General features: G+C 31.7%; 1 protein-coding gene and 1 pseudogene across 7 annotated transcripts in view; both read right to left on the minus strand.

Moving 5' to 3' along the window:
• The window catches only part of PCDH9 (protocadherin 9), an 875,404-nt gene that overhangs the window by 835,056 nt on the left and 19,428 nt on the right, over positions 1-20,920 (minus strand). The window contains exon 3 of one of the 7 annotated variants that reach the window (XM_033104112.1): positions 13,789-15,264. The exons of the other annotated variants lie outside the window; for them this stretch is intronic. Within the exon in view, the coding sequence (XP_032960003.1) occupies positions 15,166-15,264 (99 nt within the window). The 3' untranslated portion in view covers positions 13,789-15,165. Of the gene's footprint in view, positions 1-13,788; positions 15,265-20,920 lie in introns of those variants that run through there. 7 annotated transcript variants of the gene reach the window in all.
• Positions 19,772-19,902, minus strand: LOC117021827 (uncharacterized; annotated as a pseudogene).

Genomic DNA, 20,920 nt, shown 5'->3' on the forward strand with positions numbered 1-20,920 from the left:
GAAGTGCTCAAGTGCATTAAAGAATACACATTTGTCAACAAATGTTTGCTTAGTTTTATTCTTTGTAACTTAAACTTTTGTATGATTTTAAATGATATATATTTTAAAACAGCATTTGTTTTCTATCTTGTAGTTAGAATACACATTGCTTTGTTAGTGTTCTATGTCCCTTAAGTTTTTGATCCTCCCAGTAATATTTTAAAATGTCAAATGAAAGCTAATTTTTCATTTGACCTTCTTGTGGAGGAGTAGAAACTAGAGGAAAAAAGTCAAATTGGTATTTTTTTTATTTTCTGTCCCACTGAGAAGTACTGAGAAGTGATTGCACAAGAAATTCTCAAAGACTTCGCCTCCACTCTACTCACATGTAATCTCAAATGACTGAATATCTCAAAGCAATGAAATATGTTTTGATATTTTAATATCCAGTAATACTTTGGGAAATGCTCTGAAAAACACTCCCTTTTAGGAAAATAATATATTCTTTGAGCTTTTAATCTTTAATATGGGCTAAATTCTAATTCCAAAAGTAATATAAATACATACATTAGATAACTATATTTCTCTGTCTGGAATATAAATTCCTTGGAAAATGACATTCCTTGAACATAAGTTTCTTGAAAACAGGGAGGATGTCTTGTTCACTTAGTAGTCCCCGATTCTAGCATATAACAGGCTCTCAATATGTACTTGATAAGTGTTTGAATGAATTTGAAGAATTTATCTCTAAAATCTACTATTTGTTCATGCCCTTTCCTGTTCACCATCTTGAATCACCTGCTCCTGAGCAAAAACTCCCTCCAACATTGATACTTTAAGCTAGGAAGAAGCATTTTATAATGTTGTGCCCATAATAAATTCAACATTGAGAGGCAATTGAGCAAGAAAAAAAATACATAATCTTACGTTGCATTAGGAACATACACCCACACTTCAGTTGGATAACACTGGAAACGCTGGGCATCCCTAGAGAAAGTTATTGCATAACCACTGTAATTTAACTCCAGCCTGACATTCTGGGCATCTCGCTGTCTACTTTTCGGCACAAATCCCCACCTGGCCCAACCAGCAGCACCCTTACCTGCACCTGCCTTATATTCTTCTGCAGGCTATTATCTCTCCTCTACCTGCCCTGCCTCAGGCATCTTCTGAGAGTATTCTCGCTCTCTTTTTCTTTTTCTGTTAATTATTTTCCAAGACAGGATGTGAAAGAAAGAAATCAGAAACAAGGGATCTTACTGGAATTGAAACACCTGCTTTCTAAGGGACTAGGCAAGTCATTTTGCTACTTTAATTTCTTGTAAAAACTGGGGCAAATCAATCTATAATTACTAATTAAAGGATTGCTGGAAGACTTAGGACATGAATGCAGTTCTTAGCACATATTAAGAATATGAGGTATATTTTTCTTTCAACATGCATTCCATCATTCAACCTTAATTTTGTCAATGATAAAATGTGAAGAAAAAAATCTTACTTTCCACCCATTCTGTTTTTGTGAATAACTGAGAGAATTTTCAAAGTGACATAAAACGACTAAAAACAAAGCAAATATTAGTTACCATTGAGTTAAACTTTAAGACATTTTTGAGATTTTTTTTAAAATCTCTTTTGTGACATTTTCCTGACCATCCCAGTCATAGTTTTTCTATAGAACCTGTTGGCTGCATACATATTGCCTAATATTATAAGATCCATGGATTTGTGATTTCGTAAGGTTATTTTTAGGATCCTCAGTTTCCAAATAATAACAACATACACAGTCTGAATTAATGAAAATGAATTCAAAACTGGAGGTGCAGAGTTAGAAATATATTGGAAGGGCCCTGGGCTATCTCATGGAATGAAAGGCAAGATGAATAACTAGCATTAGTGGCTAAACTCAGAGAAGTAGAATTCATTGTGAGAGAAGCCGATTCCTCAGATGTCGTTTAAAATAATGCAGATAAACATAGGAGTGATAACCATAGCCCTTTCCTTATTTTTCTGTACAAAAAGTACAACTTTTAAAGTCCCTCTATTTAAATACCCTATTCATTGAATTATTGCCAGAAACATACATAATTTCTATGTATTTGTAAGGAATGTTTTTGTAAGATTCTAGTATCTTTCATCAAGTAGCCAGAAGGGAAGACTGTTTAACAGGAAGCAACCTCTCTGCCCAACTCTGTTATGAGTTCCTTCCTTCTATTGCTCCTTTCTCAATGCATCAACACCCAATTGGCTTATATAAAAACTAGAGAGAAAAACTGAACAAACACACATAAGAACCCAATTATAGTGCAAGTCATTATGACTGGGCCCCATACTGTCTGACTAAAGTCACATTTGTTTGCAATCAAACATATCCAGTGACATGCCAGATTCAGACTACATCTAGGATACATTTTTTCAGCCTAATGAAATAAAGATGTCTGATAAGTTAATCCATACCAAAGGGGTTAGTATCATAAGATCGTCCCTTTCCTTGAGGCTTTATTTCTTGGAATCACGCTATGTGCTATGGGAGATTAAAAACACACCCACAGAAAAGCAAAATAAAAGGAAAGCTTCTGGCACATTTCCCTTATAACTTCATCCCTCTCATTCACACAATACTTTTTGCATGGTCACATCTGTTTTTCTTCTATTCAGGTTTAATTAAAAACAATGTAAAAAAGTTTAAGGGTGATATCTCAAATCTGGTCTGATGCTGAACAGAGTTGAGAAACGAATATGAACCCCAACTATATTACCTATGTGTTAAAATTTAAAACATGAGTTAAAAACAAAACAAATCAAAAAAACAACATGAAAATAAAGAACCTCTCATGCAAAACCTACATTACTGTAGATTACCTTGAATATATATCCTTAGTTCACAACCTTATAAGTGGGGGTGGAATCTTTAATTATAAGATATCGTTAAAGAGAAAGCCTATAGTTATGAGTTCATAGAAGTTTCAAAAAAAGGCTCTTTTAATTTTTTAATTTGATAGTCTCTTGTAATCCCCATGGCAACAATCCTTTACAAATCCTGTCCAAATTTCTATGGAAGTGAAACCAGTTTTAAATATTTCTGTTAAATCAGATTTCATTACCCAAACAGGGCTAACATTTAACTTCTGTGTCACGACCCAATGTCCTACATACACACATAGGAACAAGTTCCACTGAACTTCAAAGTTTTGTACATTTAGATTATTTTAGTTCTTTCTCCTATGTAAATTAGGATAATTTTTAAAAAGCTGATTGGACAGAATATTGTTAAAGCAAAATTAGTGGTTAAAGTTAAATTGAGAGGAAACCTTTGTTTGGGGAGTTTTAGCAATATTACTTATGAAACACTTTATGGATGCCCATTATGTTCCAGGCACTATTCTAAGCTCTTTCATATATTACTTTATTGATTATTGCACTTATATAAGCACTATGGAGATGTTAACACATTTAATAGTTCTCTTTTTCACAAATGCTGAGACACAAAATCGTTGGTTCTAAATTAAAACAAATGGTACAAAGACAAAATTTTAATGGTGACCACTAAAGACTAAAATAAGGTTTTGTTAACTTCACTTTCATCTCTATTGTCTCCATGTACTTCATTCTTCATAGATACGATAGATCTTCAATGAACTATTTCTCTGTTTTTGACCATATCCCATCATCTCCTCATATTACCTGTTTGATACTTGGTCAGAGAACAAAATCACTTAAATATTCGCTCAAAAATTACAATCGAGGAATTAAATTTGCTACCCAAAACTCAGTAATAACATCTTACGATAAAAACAAATAGTTTGGATCATTTACTGTTTTGCAATATATTATCATTTCTTCTCAAATATAATCATATTCATATTTATTATTTTACTAGATTATCCTTTAAAATGTTAAGTTGTTGTTTTCTAATAATCTCTATAAATAATTGCAAAGGCATGGTATTTTGTTTCTACTCATTTAATTATACTTCAGAAAGACCTATAAGTTTTGTGGTTCTGTAACTTTTTGACAAGAAGGATGTAGTTGAAACCACTCAGTGGTTAGAGTACATGCTGAAAGATAGTAAAAAAACAAAATGTTTCAAAAGTATAATGAAGAGACAACATTGATATCAAGAAAGGAATGTCTACCTAGAGAGCCAGCTGTAATTACAATAATAAATGTGATATGTGTCAAGGAAGAAATGCTGATTTAACTGAAAGTGAAAACCTAAATCATTCATGTCAAGTCAGAAATCTCCAATACAGGAGGTCATGAGAGCTCCATCCAAACCACTGACATAAAATGCTTAGCAAAATGCAGTAACTACAGTCTTACTGGGTTAATTAATAATGTCTGGAATATTGTTAGGTTTCCTACATTTTGAGATCTTTAAAAGTAATTAATTAGTTAATAATTAATCTATTATTTAATTGGTGATGAAGGATGCAAACACCAGTTTGGGATGCAATAATAATTTGTCACTTCAATTTGATTTTATGAGATAATTTTGACAAAAAAATAAGGATCTATACAAATTAGGAAAGCTGTGGGAGAAAATGATTCATGCTCATGGGGATATAGGTAGATATTTTCACAGTATTAATCATTGTAAAAATATGTAAAGATGTATTCATTTAAAATAGTTTCAAAAATAATCGCTCAAAAGCAAAATATAAGAGATTACATACGGTATAATTCCACATATATGAAATTCTCAGAAAAGTAAAATCTATAAAAACAGAGAGTAAATTTGTGGTTGCGTGGGGCCTGAGGGTGGGGGGAATAGAGACCAAAGTAAATTGGAGGGAGGGATCTCACTGGGGTGACGAAAGTGTTCCAAAACTGATCCATTTATAGTGATGGTTGCACAACTTGCCAAATCCACTAAAAATTGTGGAATTGCACACTCTAAATGAGTCAGTTATATGAGATCTAAAATATGCTTAAAAAAAGTTGAAATAAAAGGAAGAGATCACTAACTTGTAAACAATTAGAACCAAAATGGTTTACTGCTTAATCTGAAATAGTTTGCTGTGAAATTAAAGCAAACTTTTGTATGCATTACTTAGTTTTTCCACCAATGAAATGAAGGTAACAACAACATTAGTATATAGACCTATTTTGAGGGTTAAAAAATAATCCACAAATAAAAGAATATTTGTAATCCATTTAATGCATAAGAATTACCAGGAATAGTAGCTTTAGGTATTGATATAAAATCACCAAAACTAAGAGGAATTGCAACTGAAAGGGAATAAACCCGCCCTTTAGAAAAAGACTGACTAGTAGAGGACAGTAGTCCAGTAGTCGGGACACGGAAATGTTTGTATTTATGGGCATTTTCATCCAGGGTCTCCCACCCCTCAGTAATGAGAGAAACTACTCAACTACTCCCAGTTTTGGCAGAAGATTCAAACATACGTGTGCAAACACACACAGAAGGAAGGAAGGAAGGAACTAAGGGAAGGAGGGAGGGAGAAGGGAGATGGGGAGAAGGGAAAAAGAGGGGATGGTAGCAGAAGGGGGGTGCTGAAGTAGGGTAGGAAGAAAGGAAGCCTTACTAATTCACCAAAATTGAAATGATCATGATTTAGAGAATACTAACAAATGGTAAAATTGTACTGTGAAAAGTATCTCACATTTATGACAAATATTATTACAATATTATAAAGTTTTGTATATATTTTCAAAAATGAATCCTAGGCAAATATGTTTTGATGTATGCTTATGTCACATTTCATTTCATTGCCTGAAAAAATTGTTTATCTCTTTTTCAAATGCATTCTGATTCCTGGGATGAGTGATAAAAGATTACAAAAAACAAAAAGAATTCTAGCTGAGCCACATAGGAGCTGTGTGACCTTGAAAACGGCTCAAATATGGAGCTTTAATTTTCTCAGAATTGGGGATAGAAACCAAGCTTCAACATTTTTATATGAAATTAATTTATGAATATATATGAATATTTTTGCTATAGGCAAAAAAAGTATTGTTTTCATTATTCTCTTTGCAAGAAGAAAGAAAACATCAGGCAAAATCTAAGTTGGAAATGTGAGAGTGAAGAGGAAATTACACCTTTTTATGTCATTCCATAGGGATTGTTTGTGCACCTTACGAAAGCAAAGTACAATGGAAAAAATATAACAAATATATCCAATTTAACAAGTAATGAGCCCTGCATACATCCGAGAGTTAAAAATTTAAATCTGCCCTGTTCCCCTTGGCTGGCTCTGTGTGGCTGCTTATTTGCTTGTCTGCTAACAACATCAATTATATGTTCAATAAAGAGCATTTCATTAATGTGATCAATGTACTCATTCCTATGGCAAAATAGATACTTTAATGTATACCATTTTTGTACTGTACAAAACAAGGAAGCAAAAATAGTTCTAGGTTTTAACCATTGTTATAGGAGGAACTCCTTAAAAAGAGTTCATTTTCTAAAAAAATAACTAGTATTGAGAAAAGAATATTAAATTATTTTTATTTGAAATATTTCAACTTTTTTTCAAAGAATATTTGATAGGCGTTGAATAGAGACCTTAATAATTTCCATGTATTTGGTTCTTACCTAGGGCCACAGGCCCCTGGACATTTTCATAGATGAAAGGGTTTATGGAAACTGAATAATATGTGATTAAAAAAAATATACGGGTACATGAATTTTTCTGCTGCATGTGCCTATAGCTTTTAAATGATACTCAAAGGAGTCTAGAACAAAAATTTAAGCACTGCTGATTTTAAGATGAATATTTAAAGTAACAAGTATTTTTCTGTTATATTAATAACCATTTATATGCTTAAAGCTATTGCACATTTCTGAGATGATTAAAATAAGTAATTGCCAAAAGGCACAATACTACATGCATACACTTAATATATATATATATATATATTTAAGAATAGCTTCTTAAATACACCAACTAATAGTTATGATTTATAAATGAATTATTCTAACACTGCTACCCTTCTATCTAAGACATGAGGTAATAATGCAAAGAAAGTGACTCATGGTTATCTAAACAAAACAAAAGTTTGCTGGTATTTATTGTTTTCAGTATTTTAAAAGTAAAATGCTATTTTATTAAATATATACTTATACTAAAATGGCAAATCACTGGACAATGAATTTTCTGGACTGTAAGGACATTATATTTATTATAAATATCAAGTATGTAGTTTGTATCACAAAACAAAATAGTTTTTATTTCCCCCATGTATAGGGAACACATTTTATTCTATCTTGCAAATATGTTAAGAAGACAAATGAAATAAAGTAATAAAATTAACCCTAGCATGCATCTTACCATATAATCAGATTAACTGCAATTTTATTTGAGAAAAGCATAAATTATAATTGCTAACATACATAAAAAAAAGAAAAACATCTAGTCACCTTACAGATATTCTATTTAGAAGATTGTAAGAGCAGCATGAGAAACACATCAAATTATTGTGTAAAGATCCACCTGACAAAAACATACACTGTAATATAGGTGATCAATAAAGATTAATTAAATAAATTAAGTGTGGGATCGTTCTTTTTCCCCTGACATAGTATTTTTAAGGTAACCAAAGAATAGTTATCCATTTACACTAACTGGAGAATTATAAATCTATTTATACATTCCTGAGTAAATGGTTACTTGTATATGTTAAAAAAAGAAAACAAAAAACTAAATGGGTGATATGTTCTATTAAAGGAAATGTATTTAAATATCAAAGGCAGCTATAGTAAAAATAATGACCTCAACCTATGACACTTAGGTTGATAAAAATATTAATTAATGACAATAATTCCAATGACTCCATCTTTAAAACTTTGAAATAGAAAGCTAATGCATTACTCAAATAATATCAAAAGTAAATTATTGGCATTAAATATGTATTAAATTCTGATAATATAATAGATGATTAGCTGATTATATGTAATACATAACAAAAATTAAGTGTTTACAGTGTAGAATTAATGTTTCACTCCTTTATATAAACCTATGTTTATATATTCTTTTATACACACATGCATATAGATTAAAATAATATTTTTATGTATCTTTATGTATATAAAAAATATTTACCCACATATTCATACATCTCTGAGATTAAGCACATTATTTCTAAGTCACCAAATAATAAAAAAGTATAGACTAAATTAACTGGTTTATTTACCAGAATATCTTGTTAGGCATACTATTCATTCCTTCCACCCCCTTTAGTTCTTCTCAGTTAAAAATCATTTGCTTCTTCTGAAATGTGACTAATAATACTTACTTAACCTTCCAAATTAATATCAGAATGCATTTTGGAAGTGAAATTCAGTGGTAAAATGATTTGCATAATTTGTTGTGTTAATCTGTTTTAATATAGTAACAAAATATGCACTATTTATGAATAAAAATATGGGCACATATTTGTAAGGAATTATATCTCATGAAAAGATACGAAAAGGTTAAGGAATGGATAGAACTGCTAAATAGCATTGAAACAGGTAATAATTTCAAAGAAATAATCAAAAGGGGAAATCCATATTTGGAACCAATTTTCTCTTCTCCAGTGGAGAAAAGCATGTTGTCAAACCTGACTGTTTAATTAATATTTAAGTAAGATACCAATAAGCCACTTGCCCAGCTCCTATTGGTCCTCAGATTTGACAACTTTATTATTCAAAATACTTTTCACCACATGGATGGAAAGTGGTGAAAAAAAAAAAGTTCTGTTTTGTGTGTAGCATCAAAACGTAAATGCAAGCTAAAAATATTTTCATTCAATTACATTGTTGAAAGGACCTCACCAACTTACTGTTTTTCAGGGAAAGACATCAGGGAAAACAAAACCTGGCAAATAGGACAGAATGGGCTAAATCTCTCTGTGTTAAAATAAAGGTGACTTAAGATGAACAGCAATTTTGTAACATTCATTCTTCATTTATGATTTGTGAGTTTTCATCTCTGCTATTTCAAATGAGTATCATCACAACATGGAACTCTTTCATGTGAAAAAATGTTTGGACCTTTTAATGACATCAATGAATTTTTTATTTTTTTTTTTCGCTTGTTTTAAACAAGTACATAAATAAAATAATCTGCAATTGAAAAGATTATTTCTTATGAAAATTTAATTCAACTCCCCACTTCCTATAGTAGGGAACCTAAACATAAAATACATAGCAAACTCATATTTATTCCTACCCAGCCCATGTGTTTCTCTGAGGAAATAGCCTGGGTCTTGTATTCCTACAGGCCTCAAGGGCAGCATAAAATACTGTGGTGAACTCACGATGGCACAAGGCTTGTCCTCAGCCCAGATAAATGAATATTATTAGCAAAAAAAGTGAGCCTGTCCCTATAAGCTAACTTGAAGCAAATGTGGATATTTATGTTTACTATATTTGAGCGTCTAGCCTTACACTGTAATGGGATGTCAAAAATAATGTATGCCGAACTTTTAGTCGTAAGTATCTATTTAACTTCTGTAAATACAGCATGAAAAAGTTCCATTAACAGACCTGCATACATTTTCTCCACATTACCTCCAGGAAACTGTTTTTCTGAAGTCTAGAACACCTACTTAAAGTGCAAATTACTTGACATTCCAATGCTGCAAGTGGACATAATGAGTGACTAGGGATTTGAGGGGAGAGCCCATTTGGTGTCTTTTAGCCAATGTTCCACAGGTGTGAGCAGCTAATCACTTAGGAGAAGAGCCTCCCTGTTACACAAGGGCTGGCTATTCATCATACCACATGTTTTAACTCGTCATTTTATCAATAAGATTAAGTTCCGGGACTCCTTATTAGAAAACCAGAGAACTAGTTCAAAAAAAAATGTTCACAAACAAATTCAACACAAAATCTCAACACTGTACAAAATAATTTCTGAAACTTTATTGTGAATTTTAAGGTACATTTAGTAGAGGATGTTGTCCTTAATATAATTAATTAAAATAAATTGGAAAGAAATGCACATACTACTTCTTTAAAGCAAGGATAAGTACAGACTTTTGAAGCCACAATATATACAATTATATGAGTGTAATAAGCTTCCAAATACATTAGGTATATATCTGTTTAAATAAATAGAATACTTGATTTGACATACGTGAGAGTTATACTGATTACACCAAAAATGTTTTACAAAATATAGCCAAAAACGGAACGTTATACATTTTGATATACAACTTTTTAAATACTTTATATAGTCATTACTTAATTCAAATTATAGTGTACAAAAGTCCATTTTAATGAGGACAAGTTTTAATTGTGTTTTTAACACTTTTCAGCAAAGATAGATATTAAGATGCATCCCTATACACGTTGCTAAATTCCCATTCAACTTAAATCACTAGCACAGGGAGAAAATGTAAAATGTCCTACTAGTTATTAACAGTAATAATTATTATTGATAAATTATCAATATAATACACTGCAACATTATTTTGGCTATTTTAAATCTTCTACAGTGAATCACCTAATGCTTGATCCAAATTATTTTGCATGTACAAAAACTTAATTTAAAATCAAAATCGAAAGATATTACCATATTGAACTTCTTATCTACTCTGTCATACACTTATTTTAATTAATACCTTTAATGATCAGCTTTCAATTGGGAACTCTGTCCCAATAATTCTTTAATAATAATACTTTGTGTAGTGCCTTATGATGGATCTCAAAAATGTATTTCATAAATTAGTAATAGAATATACTGTATTGTGAATGCTACCTACAGAATAATAGTGTTACATTGGTGCAAAAGTAACGGAGGTTTTTGCAATTATTTTTAATGTTTTAAACCGCAGCTGCTTTTACCCCAAGCTAATATTATAGGAACATGTGATGTCAAGTGTTAACATTTATAATTACTCATACACTGTAGCACAATAAGGAAGATTATTTTAAGCCACATTTCATCATTTTTAGCATATAGTTACACATGATAATTTGTTTGGAGTATATATCAATTTGGCTATTTTACAGAAGTAAAACTGAATATAAACTACCAGGGTTGTCATTTTTTAACTAAAAACAAATGTTTCATTTTCTATAATTTTTTAATAATAAAAGAAAGAACAGGAAAGGAATCAAACATGCACGTATCATAGAGTGGTGAAGTGGGGAGAGGGACCACTCAATGATTGCTTTCTAAAAATTTCGTAAGCAATAATTGATTGAAAAGAAGCATTTTGCAATTGAACAACGAATAATGTGTTGTCTATGTCTACAGAAGCAGCCTGGTAATATCAGAACAGGATTATATAATGACTAGGAATACATTATCATTCTTTTTTTTACATGGGTACTATAAAAGTAATGTAAGGGAACCTGTTGTATGTGAACTGACGTTGCAAGTTTATATTTTTAGAATAGTAGGACATCAACATATCTAAAAGCATATCTAAAACAAGCAACACAAGTTAAATTCTCTTAAACCTGCCTAGTACCACTTTTATCACTGTTTTAATGGAACAGCACCACATGTCAAGCACCCAGTCAAACTATAACTCAGCAAGTTGCCTTTTATTGGTCAGAATGAAAGTATATACATTGTCTGCAAGGAGTCAGTTGGAATCAAGAAGGCTAGGTAGAGGACACACACAAATGCAGTCTTAATCGACTTTTAGTACAGGCCATTACCTGTAAAGTACAGCTTTTACCTTCCTAACTACTATGGTGTCTTTTTTATTTTTATTTTTTTTCCCATCAGAGAGAAATGCCATCAGAGCTATTAACATTGGGTTTATGTTAAGAAGAAATGTACTCACATATGAGGGGAATATTTCTATGTCCATATCTGCATCAAGGTGTGTGTGTGTGTGTTGGTATGTTTTCAGTGTAATAAAAGATTAAATATAATTCAAATAATATGTCATTGTTCAAGAGTAATCTTATTTCTTCCCCTGTAAAAGGAATAGGGGCTAATTAAGCAAATCGCTATGTCTTCTCAGTACTTGTGCTTTAAGGCCATGACAGTAACAAAGCAGTGATTGGTTTAACTGTAAAGTATGTATACATTCACACTAAGTTAAAACATTTCCAGTCTCTTGACTACTCTCTCAGGATGTTAGAAACTAAATAATGGACTTCAAATATTTTTTAAACTAATTCATTCTTAATACTTTGAAGTTAAATGAATAAAAACAATGCTTCATAGGCTACACATACTCCTAAATTGGGTGACAAATTTACTGAAAGTTTAAACGCCTCATGTCATCTTATCAACATCTAGAACTCCATCGTTGTGGTTAATAGACTTTATAATTCTATTCTTATGCCACTCTATGTATCAAAGACTCTTGTACAATTACCTCAAATATAGTATGATGAATGAGTTCGTAATTTCTCTTTTTCAAATAATCACCTCAAATTTGGCACATTCCTGATCCTTCTGGCTTTAATTAATTTTAGTATTCTATTCGAAGAAGAAGAAGGAAAAAAAACAAAAACAAGCTTTAAGAATACTGTGAATAACTAGAACCCATTGCCTCAGTGAGTGGATCTGTAAAAGTGATACTGAGTAAGTCATTTCCAAATTGCTGTAGTTCACTTTTTCAATCCCTACAGAGCATTCAAATACATTTTGTAGTTAAAAAATAGAATATATGCAATTAAGGAAAAGAAACCATCTTCTGCTGAAACAATCACATTATCAAAAATCTGGAGATCAGCACCCCTATCAGAAATCTACGTAAAAGTATTAATGTGTTCAAGAGTTTGCAAAATCGAAGTCTAAAAAGAGTAATTTTATTAAAGTGCCACCATGGAAACAATTTACAATAAAGACAGTTAAGAAGTTCTCAGATAACTTAGTTTTGGGAAATGTTTCCATAATCCCACTGCTCTGATAGATAAACTCTGTAAGCAGGGGAAAGAAAAGATGGAGTTAGAGGAGCCTTCGACATTTTGTAGTTGAAATATTGTTATTAAAACTTTTGGTAACGTATGGAATCATCTTTTCACTTCAGAGACATTTCAAACAGCAATATGTAAATGACAGTACATTAGATTTGTTGTATTGTATGCATATATTGCATCTTATTTTCTTATTGTGGTCACAGACTAAGCATACCTTTTCTGTGGATATTTTTAAGAGATAAAAGTGGTTGTAATTAAATGGACAGAATCATATATGGCACACAATATTGGGCTATTCCATTGAACCAATTCCTGATATTTTTGAAAAATGATTTGGCAAGAAAATTATACCAGCTTAATTACATGTGTGTTTTCTACTTCCCTTTTTATCTACTTTCTTGAAATTCTGAATGTGCAAAGGCTAAGGATTAGTGTCCTTTTGCCTTTTATACCACATCACTGCAGAAAAACCATTACAGAATTTCCACTCTACTAGTAATGTTGTCCAGTCCCAATAATCCTCTCATGTCATTCCTCAACTGCGTAGAATTGATGTGCATTACTCCAAAATTGTGGAGGGAAAAAAATAAGTACATGCTGAAAAACTTCTGCTCTCCTCAAGGCAGAAATTTCCAGTGCTAAGACTATTCAATTTGGCTCTTATAACGTCCATTTGGATACAGCCTGCCTGTCACAATCATAACCAATAGGCATAATGTCACTACAAATTATCACCAACACCGGAATGTCGATGCAAATTAATTTAGTGTTTCACAAAGCCTTGTCTGTTTAGTCCAGAGATAAAAGAGGAGATGTACGGTGATGGAAGGGGAGCTGACTCTGGGTGGTGAACACACAGTGTGATTTATGGATGATGTGATTCAGAATTGCATAACTGAAATCTATGTAATTCTACTAACAATTGTCACCCCAATAAATTAAAAAAAAAAAAAAAAAAAAAAAAAAAAGAGGAGAACTCCAGCTATATTTTAAGTCATCTAGAAATCTAAATCAGCACATCGTGTCAGGCCACTAACATTTGCATGCTGGGTGTTAGTATCCAACCCCCGACTGGTAGTTCTAGCACAAGACAGTAACCTGTTGTGCAACCACAACAGTTTGGCACTCTTCTACCTTAATCTGATAAAAAGAGATTACTAAAATCGTTTGCTGTTATGTTTAGTCTTATTAAACATGATTTCCATAAAAAAAAACTATTAAAATTTTATTCTCTAAAAATGACTCTTTAAACAAAAATACAGACAAAATTATTCTATTCTTTCACAGGTGATTGAGTTCAAAGTAAATTTGCCTATATGACTTTGGGTTGCAAGTTATGCTTTTCCAAGTTATGCTTTTTTAATATCCAAGTTATGCTTTTCTACTATCTTACCGTAATAATTTAAACTAAGGAAAACCTGCCACTCTAGTTCATTGACAAATTAACAGGTGAACTTAGCTTTCTTATATAAACGGTTGATGTAAAAGTGTGATCTTACTAAATCATTATTGTCTGATTAACAACATAGCTACATTTGGTCAACATGTTCAATACTACTCTTTAATTAGAATAATTGAAATTTTTCTGCCTATTAAAGCTTATTAGTTAAGGGTCACTAAGAAAAAGCTGCCGCACCAAAATCAAACTAAGCTTTAAATAATACCTGAGTCCACACAATCAAAATGTAAGCAATGCAAGTTTCAAAACTATAGGCTTTCGGAATTAATGTCAATCTGCTTGTCTAACATTAAGAAATGTTTTCAAAAGCGCAGATAATTTTGTATTCTCTAGGAATATGACAGAATTTATGTTCTAAACAAGAACAGCAGTCATGAGTGATTCAGTGATCCACGTGCATTATGCACAACGGACAGCAAGGTGAGCATGTTGTCCCAAGCATCAATTTCTTTTATCAAGAGGAGAAGGGAAAGCTGTGCATTCATAACTCTCAGATACTTCACTCTAACCTTCAAATGCCCCTCAAGTTAAAACTGCAACTATCTCACCTAGCATTTTTAGCAAATGCATCCATTTTAATAATCCATGATAAACAGATTTCATTTGACTGAAATGGCTCCCTCCAGTTCTCAGATGTAAGAGGGATCTTGATGGTCCAATAAGTGTTTACCACCTATTGTTCGAGTTTTAAGCAAGGAAGCATTAAGAAGCCAGTGATAAAATATGGTGTATTTATAGAACTGTATCAAATTACTGGATACTTTTTTGCATGTGTTTGCAGTTAAAAATATTAAGAAATCTACTCTAGGTCTAACATTTTATTAATGATGATAAAAATAACTCATTATACACATGCTCCTAAATAGACATGAAGACGTGTTCTCCCAGTACATTACAGAGAGGTTGGGGGAAGACGCATGCTGATCTTAGCTGGCAAATTTGTGCAAAGATGGATGGTGATTGGTGCTTCTGACCCATTCAGGAACAGGGGCTGAAATAAAAATTAAAGAAAAAAAAAAAAAAAGGAGAGCATCATTCCAGTCTAGTGGAGAAGAGAGACCGTTTTGTTATAATAGTTTGACCTCCCCTCTTCTTGGATCATTCCTATCTGATATGAGGAGTAGTTTTTAAAAAAGGATAATCACAAAATTCTTGTTCTATTTTAAGATAAGCAGAACGTTTGAAATTCACTACTAAAATCTACTGTGTGGGAAGAGGACTCATAGTCCTACTCCCTCAAAGACACAGATGCTATTCCTGGTCTTACTATGTACTAGCCGGGAAGGTTCATAGTAAACTTGAAAGAACCACCCGTGCCTCAGGTATGTACGGTTGTATCATCATGCCACTTGCTCAGTGGTGACATTTATATACAAAACACATTAAAAATAAAATATTAAATTAGACTTGAGTTATTTTTTTTCCTTTACACAAATAATTTATTTTTGGCACAACTAACTCTAGATCATGTGTCATAATTTTATTTTTTATGTAAAAGTTCAATCATAGAGGCAGTATTGCGTAGTAATGACAAGCAAGGCTTCTGGTATAAGACTGTTAGGGGTCAAGTCGTGGACTACTCTCCACTTATACGAACTGTAACCTGAAGTAAATAATTTAACTTAGCTGTAAAAGAGGGACATTGACAATAACACCTGCCTCACGAGGTCATTATTGCTGTTTAAAAAGTTAATATATGTAAAGAGCTGAGAAGGATGGCAGGGACACAGCACTCAAGTGTTGGCCATTCTTATTATCTGGTGTTGAAAACCTACTTTTGTAAGCATTGTAAACTAAGTTTCTGGAAATAAAGAAATAATGGTACCAAAGTGAATATTGTGATCTTCTTTTTACGGAGCCCAGATCTTCCATGTCTCCCATGAAATTGTTTGCTATTTAGCGAAAATTACCGTGGTTTATTTTGGCCAGTTATTTTAATATGTTTAAAAGCATGTTTACATTTTTTTAGTAATAAAGTAATGATGAATCATGTTAAAGTACTCAATAATTAGTTTCCATCTCCATTACATACTATTAATGAGTTTATTCTCTTTATTATTAGCTTTCCTGTATATAGAGGCTACTCTAACTGTCTTATGGTTATCGAATGTTGCTGTTGTCCCAATTCTTAATGAATTTATTTCTTTCCAGGCAAAATATTAGAAGGCACAGGCTACATAAATTTATTAATTTGCAAACATCCAATTCCAAATTATATGCCAGTGGACATCATCTTTTTGTAGTTTTACAATAGAGAACTGATTTGATTAATCATATAGTTGTGATTTGCTCTATTGTCCCCAAAATGGCTTATCATGACAATGTTCCAGAAACTCACAGGATTTTAAGTCTTGGCCTGTCCAGCTCTCACTTGGCCAAGAGACTCCTTACATCTCATTCCACCAATTACTGCTCCAAATAGCTAAAGCGCTTCTTATGCAGAAATCACAGGGTTTTCATTTGACACTAATCTATTTTTTTTTGTTTTATTCCACTTTTAAATTCTGTAAATTTTGCTGTCACCTGAATTAGTAACATTAGTTTGGGGATTTATTAATTTTTTTTGGAATAACCTCCAAATGACCTTACACCCATGCAATGAATAATTAGAAAACATATCATGTGCATATCGCCATATTACTATATGTAATATAGTACATTCTTAACCATGTGGTTAAGAAATGTACCTTTGTTGCTCCACATTCAGGGTAATAGTATTAGACAATTTGCTTAACGTGAAAAACAAATAGAAAGTATCTGGTGGCCAACGTGTGCCATTTCTGAAACTACACCTGTCCCATCTAAATTAGCATTCCAAACTCACAAAGTAATTCCTGAACTCATCTACCTACAGTGTAAAATACTCTTTTTGTAATACCTCCACCAACACCAATGATACGAATGGGTTTTCGTCAAGTTTTTACAAGATGACAGAGCAGAACACAGGAAGCAGTACTAAATGCCAGCACATTTTCAAGTTCTGAAATCACTGAGATATTAGTGAGTAAGCATTCCTACACTGCTGTGCAGATCACAACCACCCTCTAAGAGGGCCCTGTTTCTTCAGAGTTCTGGAGAAAATGTGGTAGTTTCTGCTATGGCAAAACATAGTCCTAATTTATATTTCCATAAGCAATTAGCATCTGCTCCAAATTCGGGTGGTATATTTGGGGGCTACTTCAGTTTATTTGTAATTTAGCCCCTTTCATCCCAAACTTGATTTTCCTTCAGCAATACCTTGACAGTTCTGAGTATTTACATTATTTCTTCAAATTCACTCAATTTTGTCTTTGAATGAAGGAGCTGCCACTAAAATCAGTGAGCATTAGATTGAATTAGATTTTGTAAGACTTATCCTGTAAACAAATGAATCATCAATCAAAATTACTACTGTTTGACTTTTTTAAAACTATATGGACTCTTTATCCCCAAATTATGTGGAATTCTCCAATAGTCACAAAAGTTGAAATGCTAAAAATGCCTTATGACAGAAAACAAAATTTAAACATAACTAGTATAATATTACTGATATAAAATATGGTAGCTACATACTATTTTAAGTTGATAGTTTTCCAATCAAAGTATAAACACCAGTAATCTGCTTGAGGTTTTATAATTCTTCCGTTTTGTGATTCCGATGTAGGAGAATAAAATTAATTTTCTAGTTCAGAAGGGAAAAATTAATCAGGCAGAGACCTCAAAGAAGATAAAGGCAATGCTCTCTTATCAACACTAATGCAAGAGCCTGATAACACAGATCATACAAACAGTGAAAATATTGCAAATTGTTCATTGTCAGGAGAGCCTGAACCGTATGATTTACTTTGTAATTGTTTTTCTTGAGCCAATGTTAACATTGATTGGTACTGTTTGAACATCTATCAACTGATGATAGAAAGAAGTAGGCCAAACGGAGTTGGGTGGTAAGGGGAAAAACCTGCCAAACACTGATATTTCCCTAAGTAATTCACAAAAGCTGTAGTTCTATTTTTAATAATAAAAATTAAAACAAAAAAAATGCCTGAATCCAATAACCTTTCAGATGAGAAAATTGCATTCTCAAGATGCTAAGTGAAATTTTAGCAAAGTATAAGTGGTTTGGAATAGATATTATTGTTGCCAGAAATGAGAAAGCAAAGTGTATAAATGTTTTGAAAATGGGAAAATCTAAGTTTTTATTTTAATAACCCCTACTGGTTTATTTTCTTTGGCAAAGCAATGCATAGTCACTTATATCAATTCATATTGAGCAAGGAATTAAAACTGTGTAAAAACACCAAGTTAACTATCACTGTGGGTAATGGTGAAACTGTCACATTTCTAATTTTATGTAGAAATTGGTTAATACAGACAATGTATCCCTCATGTAATTTCCACAGAAACCTTTATTTAAATGTATCTGTTTTACTAAGCTTATATCCTGTTGCTTGGTTCTAAATTAGCTTTCCAAACTGCCCATATGTTCATATTACTGAACAGTGGATTATATTTAATTACATGATTTGGTTATATCAATATATTTATTATTTTCAAAAACAATTGTTTATATTTTAATCAATATATTTAATTAAAAAGTGCTGTTATAAATTTTATTCCTGAGAACTACATATTTTGCCAGGTTTCAATTTTTTAGTGCATTCACATTATAGTAATTGCTTGGGAGCTATTTGCTTAAGTAGCTGCAGAGAAGTTGGAAAAATCTTTTTTGCACCAGCTTGATGGTTACCACTGATGCCTAACTACAAATAAAATAGAACATTTTCTGACAGTAAAAATCTATCTTAAAAATAGATTTGCACAAAAATATTCAAGTAAGGCATTAAATGCATTATTTTTAAAAAAAAAAAAAAGATTTTTTTGCTTGAATATTATGTTGAAATTTTGAAATAGCCTGCTCATATAAACATTCATCCATATGTAAATTATTAGTGTTTTAGAAATGATTAAGTTACAAATAACATAGTCTGTCTTGCCTGAAATGTAAAGCCCAATAATAACATTTTGTGCTGTGATGAAAGGAAACCAAACTTTTAGGATATGAAATTTTTTCAATTTAAGAAAAAATTATATATAATAAAAGTCAGCATCATCTGGAGGTAAAAGCCAATTAAGTCAAAAATTTTTTTAGCCAGAGTTTAACATCTATGTCCCATGTCTATGTAATGTCTTTTCAAAGGGTGAAGGCTGGACATTCTTTTGTAGAATATTATGACTCAAAATGCCCCTTTTAAGTGGATCCCTATATAAGTGGAACTGTCTTTTATGTTATTAGTCAACATTATCAATATGTGCCATGTTTTTAAAGTATTTTTTACTGTAGAAAATATGCTGATCTCATATAGTTACAAATATCAAGTTTTACTTGCAACTATATTTTATTAACACCTTTGCCTGTAGAAGAAGTGTGATTTTAAGGATGAAAAAGTACATTTCCCTCTAAATTAACCAAAGGATAAATTTAAACTTGGCATTCTTATAATTAGAGTAATAGATCTTAGAATTTTATTACCTTACTGAAAGATAAAGTCTCCAGTACTAGTTCAAAAAAGGAGATACTTTTAAAAATATATTTCAGGGAAATAATGACATCAATTTACACTTGATCTTAGCCAAAAGGCCGAGAAGCGATAATGACATCAATTTAAAACTGAGAGAATGTATATATACACACATATATATATATATATATATATATATATATATATATATATATATATATTTAGTAAGAGAATTGAAAAACAATGTTATTGTGCTTAAAACTCACTGGAAACTTTCAGAGCAAAGACAATGTTTTACTCCTTTTTTTTTTTTTAATTCCTAGATCACAGCAGTTACTCAATAGATGTCTGTTGAATAGCAGAATTAATAAAAAATAAAAAGATTAATTTTCATATATATCAGTAGATCATGTCACAGTTCTTTGGCAGCTGAAAAATTTCATAGTTATATATCAGAAAATTAAAAAAAAATAATGCACATTTAAAACTACAGGATATAATTCCAGAATAAGCTTTATTATCTATTAAGGATAATATAAATATGGTTCAGAAGTCTAGTGATAAGGTTGAATGGATATTGTCTAGTTGTCATTTAGGGTTCAGCCTAAATAACATAAGAGTTCAGTAGGAAGCAAAAGTCCTTTACATTGCTAAATGAGAAAATCGAGTGAATCTGTTTACAAAAGGAAAGATGTGAAAGGTACAGTACAAGTAATAAAATTCTCTTGATAGAATAAGTGTTTGGTAATTGTCTGAACTAGAATTTACATAAACTTCGTGGGATGCACAATTACCTCTCTCTTTTAGGAGTTAGTAGAAGATATTGTTGATACGGACAACATACAATGGTGCCATCTTAATTTACATTTAGCTTATATATAGTACATGTCTATTTAATTGATGCCATGAAAATGCAAAACATTGCAAATAAAACAATGAATCCAAACACTTAAAGTCTGATTCTTGCCATTTAAAATGTGTTCAACACTCTCATTTTGCCTGATTATCTCCATGTTTGCCCCAGTTGTGGGATTAAGTAGAATTTATTGAACATCTACTATATGCCATACTATAATACTTATGACTCCATGAAGTGTGATACCCAAGGTAAAACCCATATTCTGTCCCCACTCCGCTCAGTATTCCAAT

This window comes from Rhinolophus ferrumequinum, chromosome 4 (genome assembly GCF_004115265.2).
Source record: "Rhinolophus ferrumequinum isolate MPI-CBG mRhiFer1 chromosome 4, mRhiFer1_v1.p, whole genome shotgun sequence".
Taxonomy (NCBI): Eukaryota; Metazoa; Chordata; class Mammalia; order Chiroptera; family Rhinolophidae; genus Rhinolophus; species Rhinolophus ferrumequinum.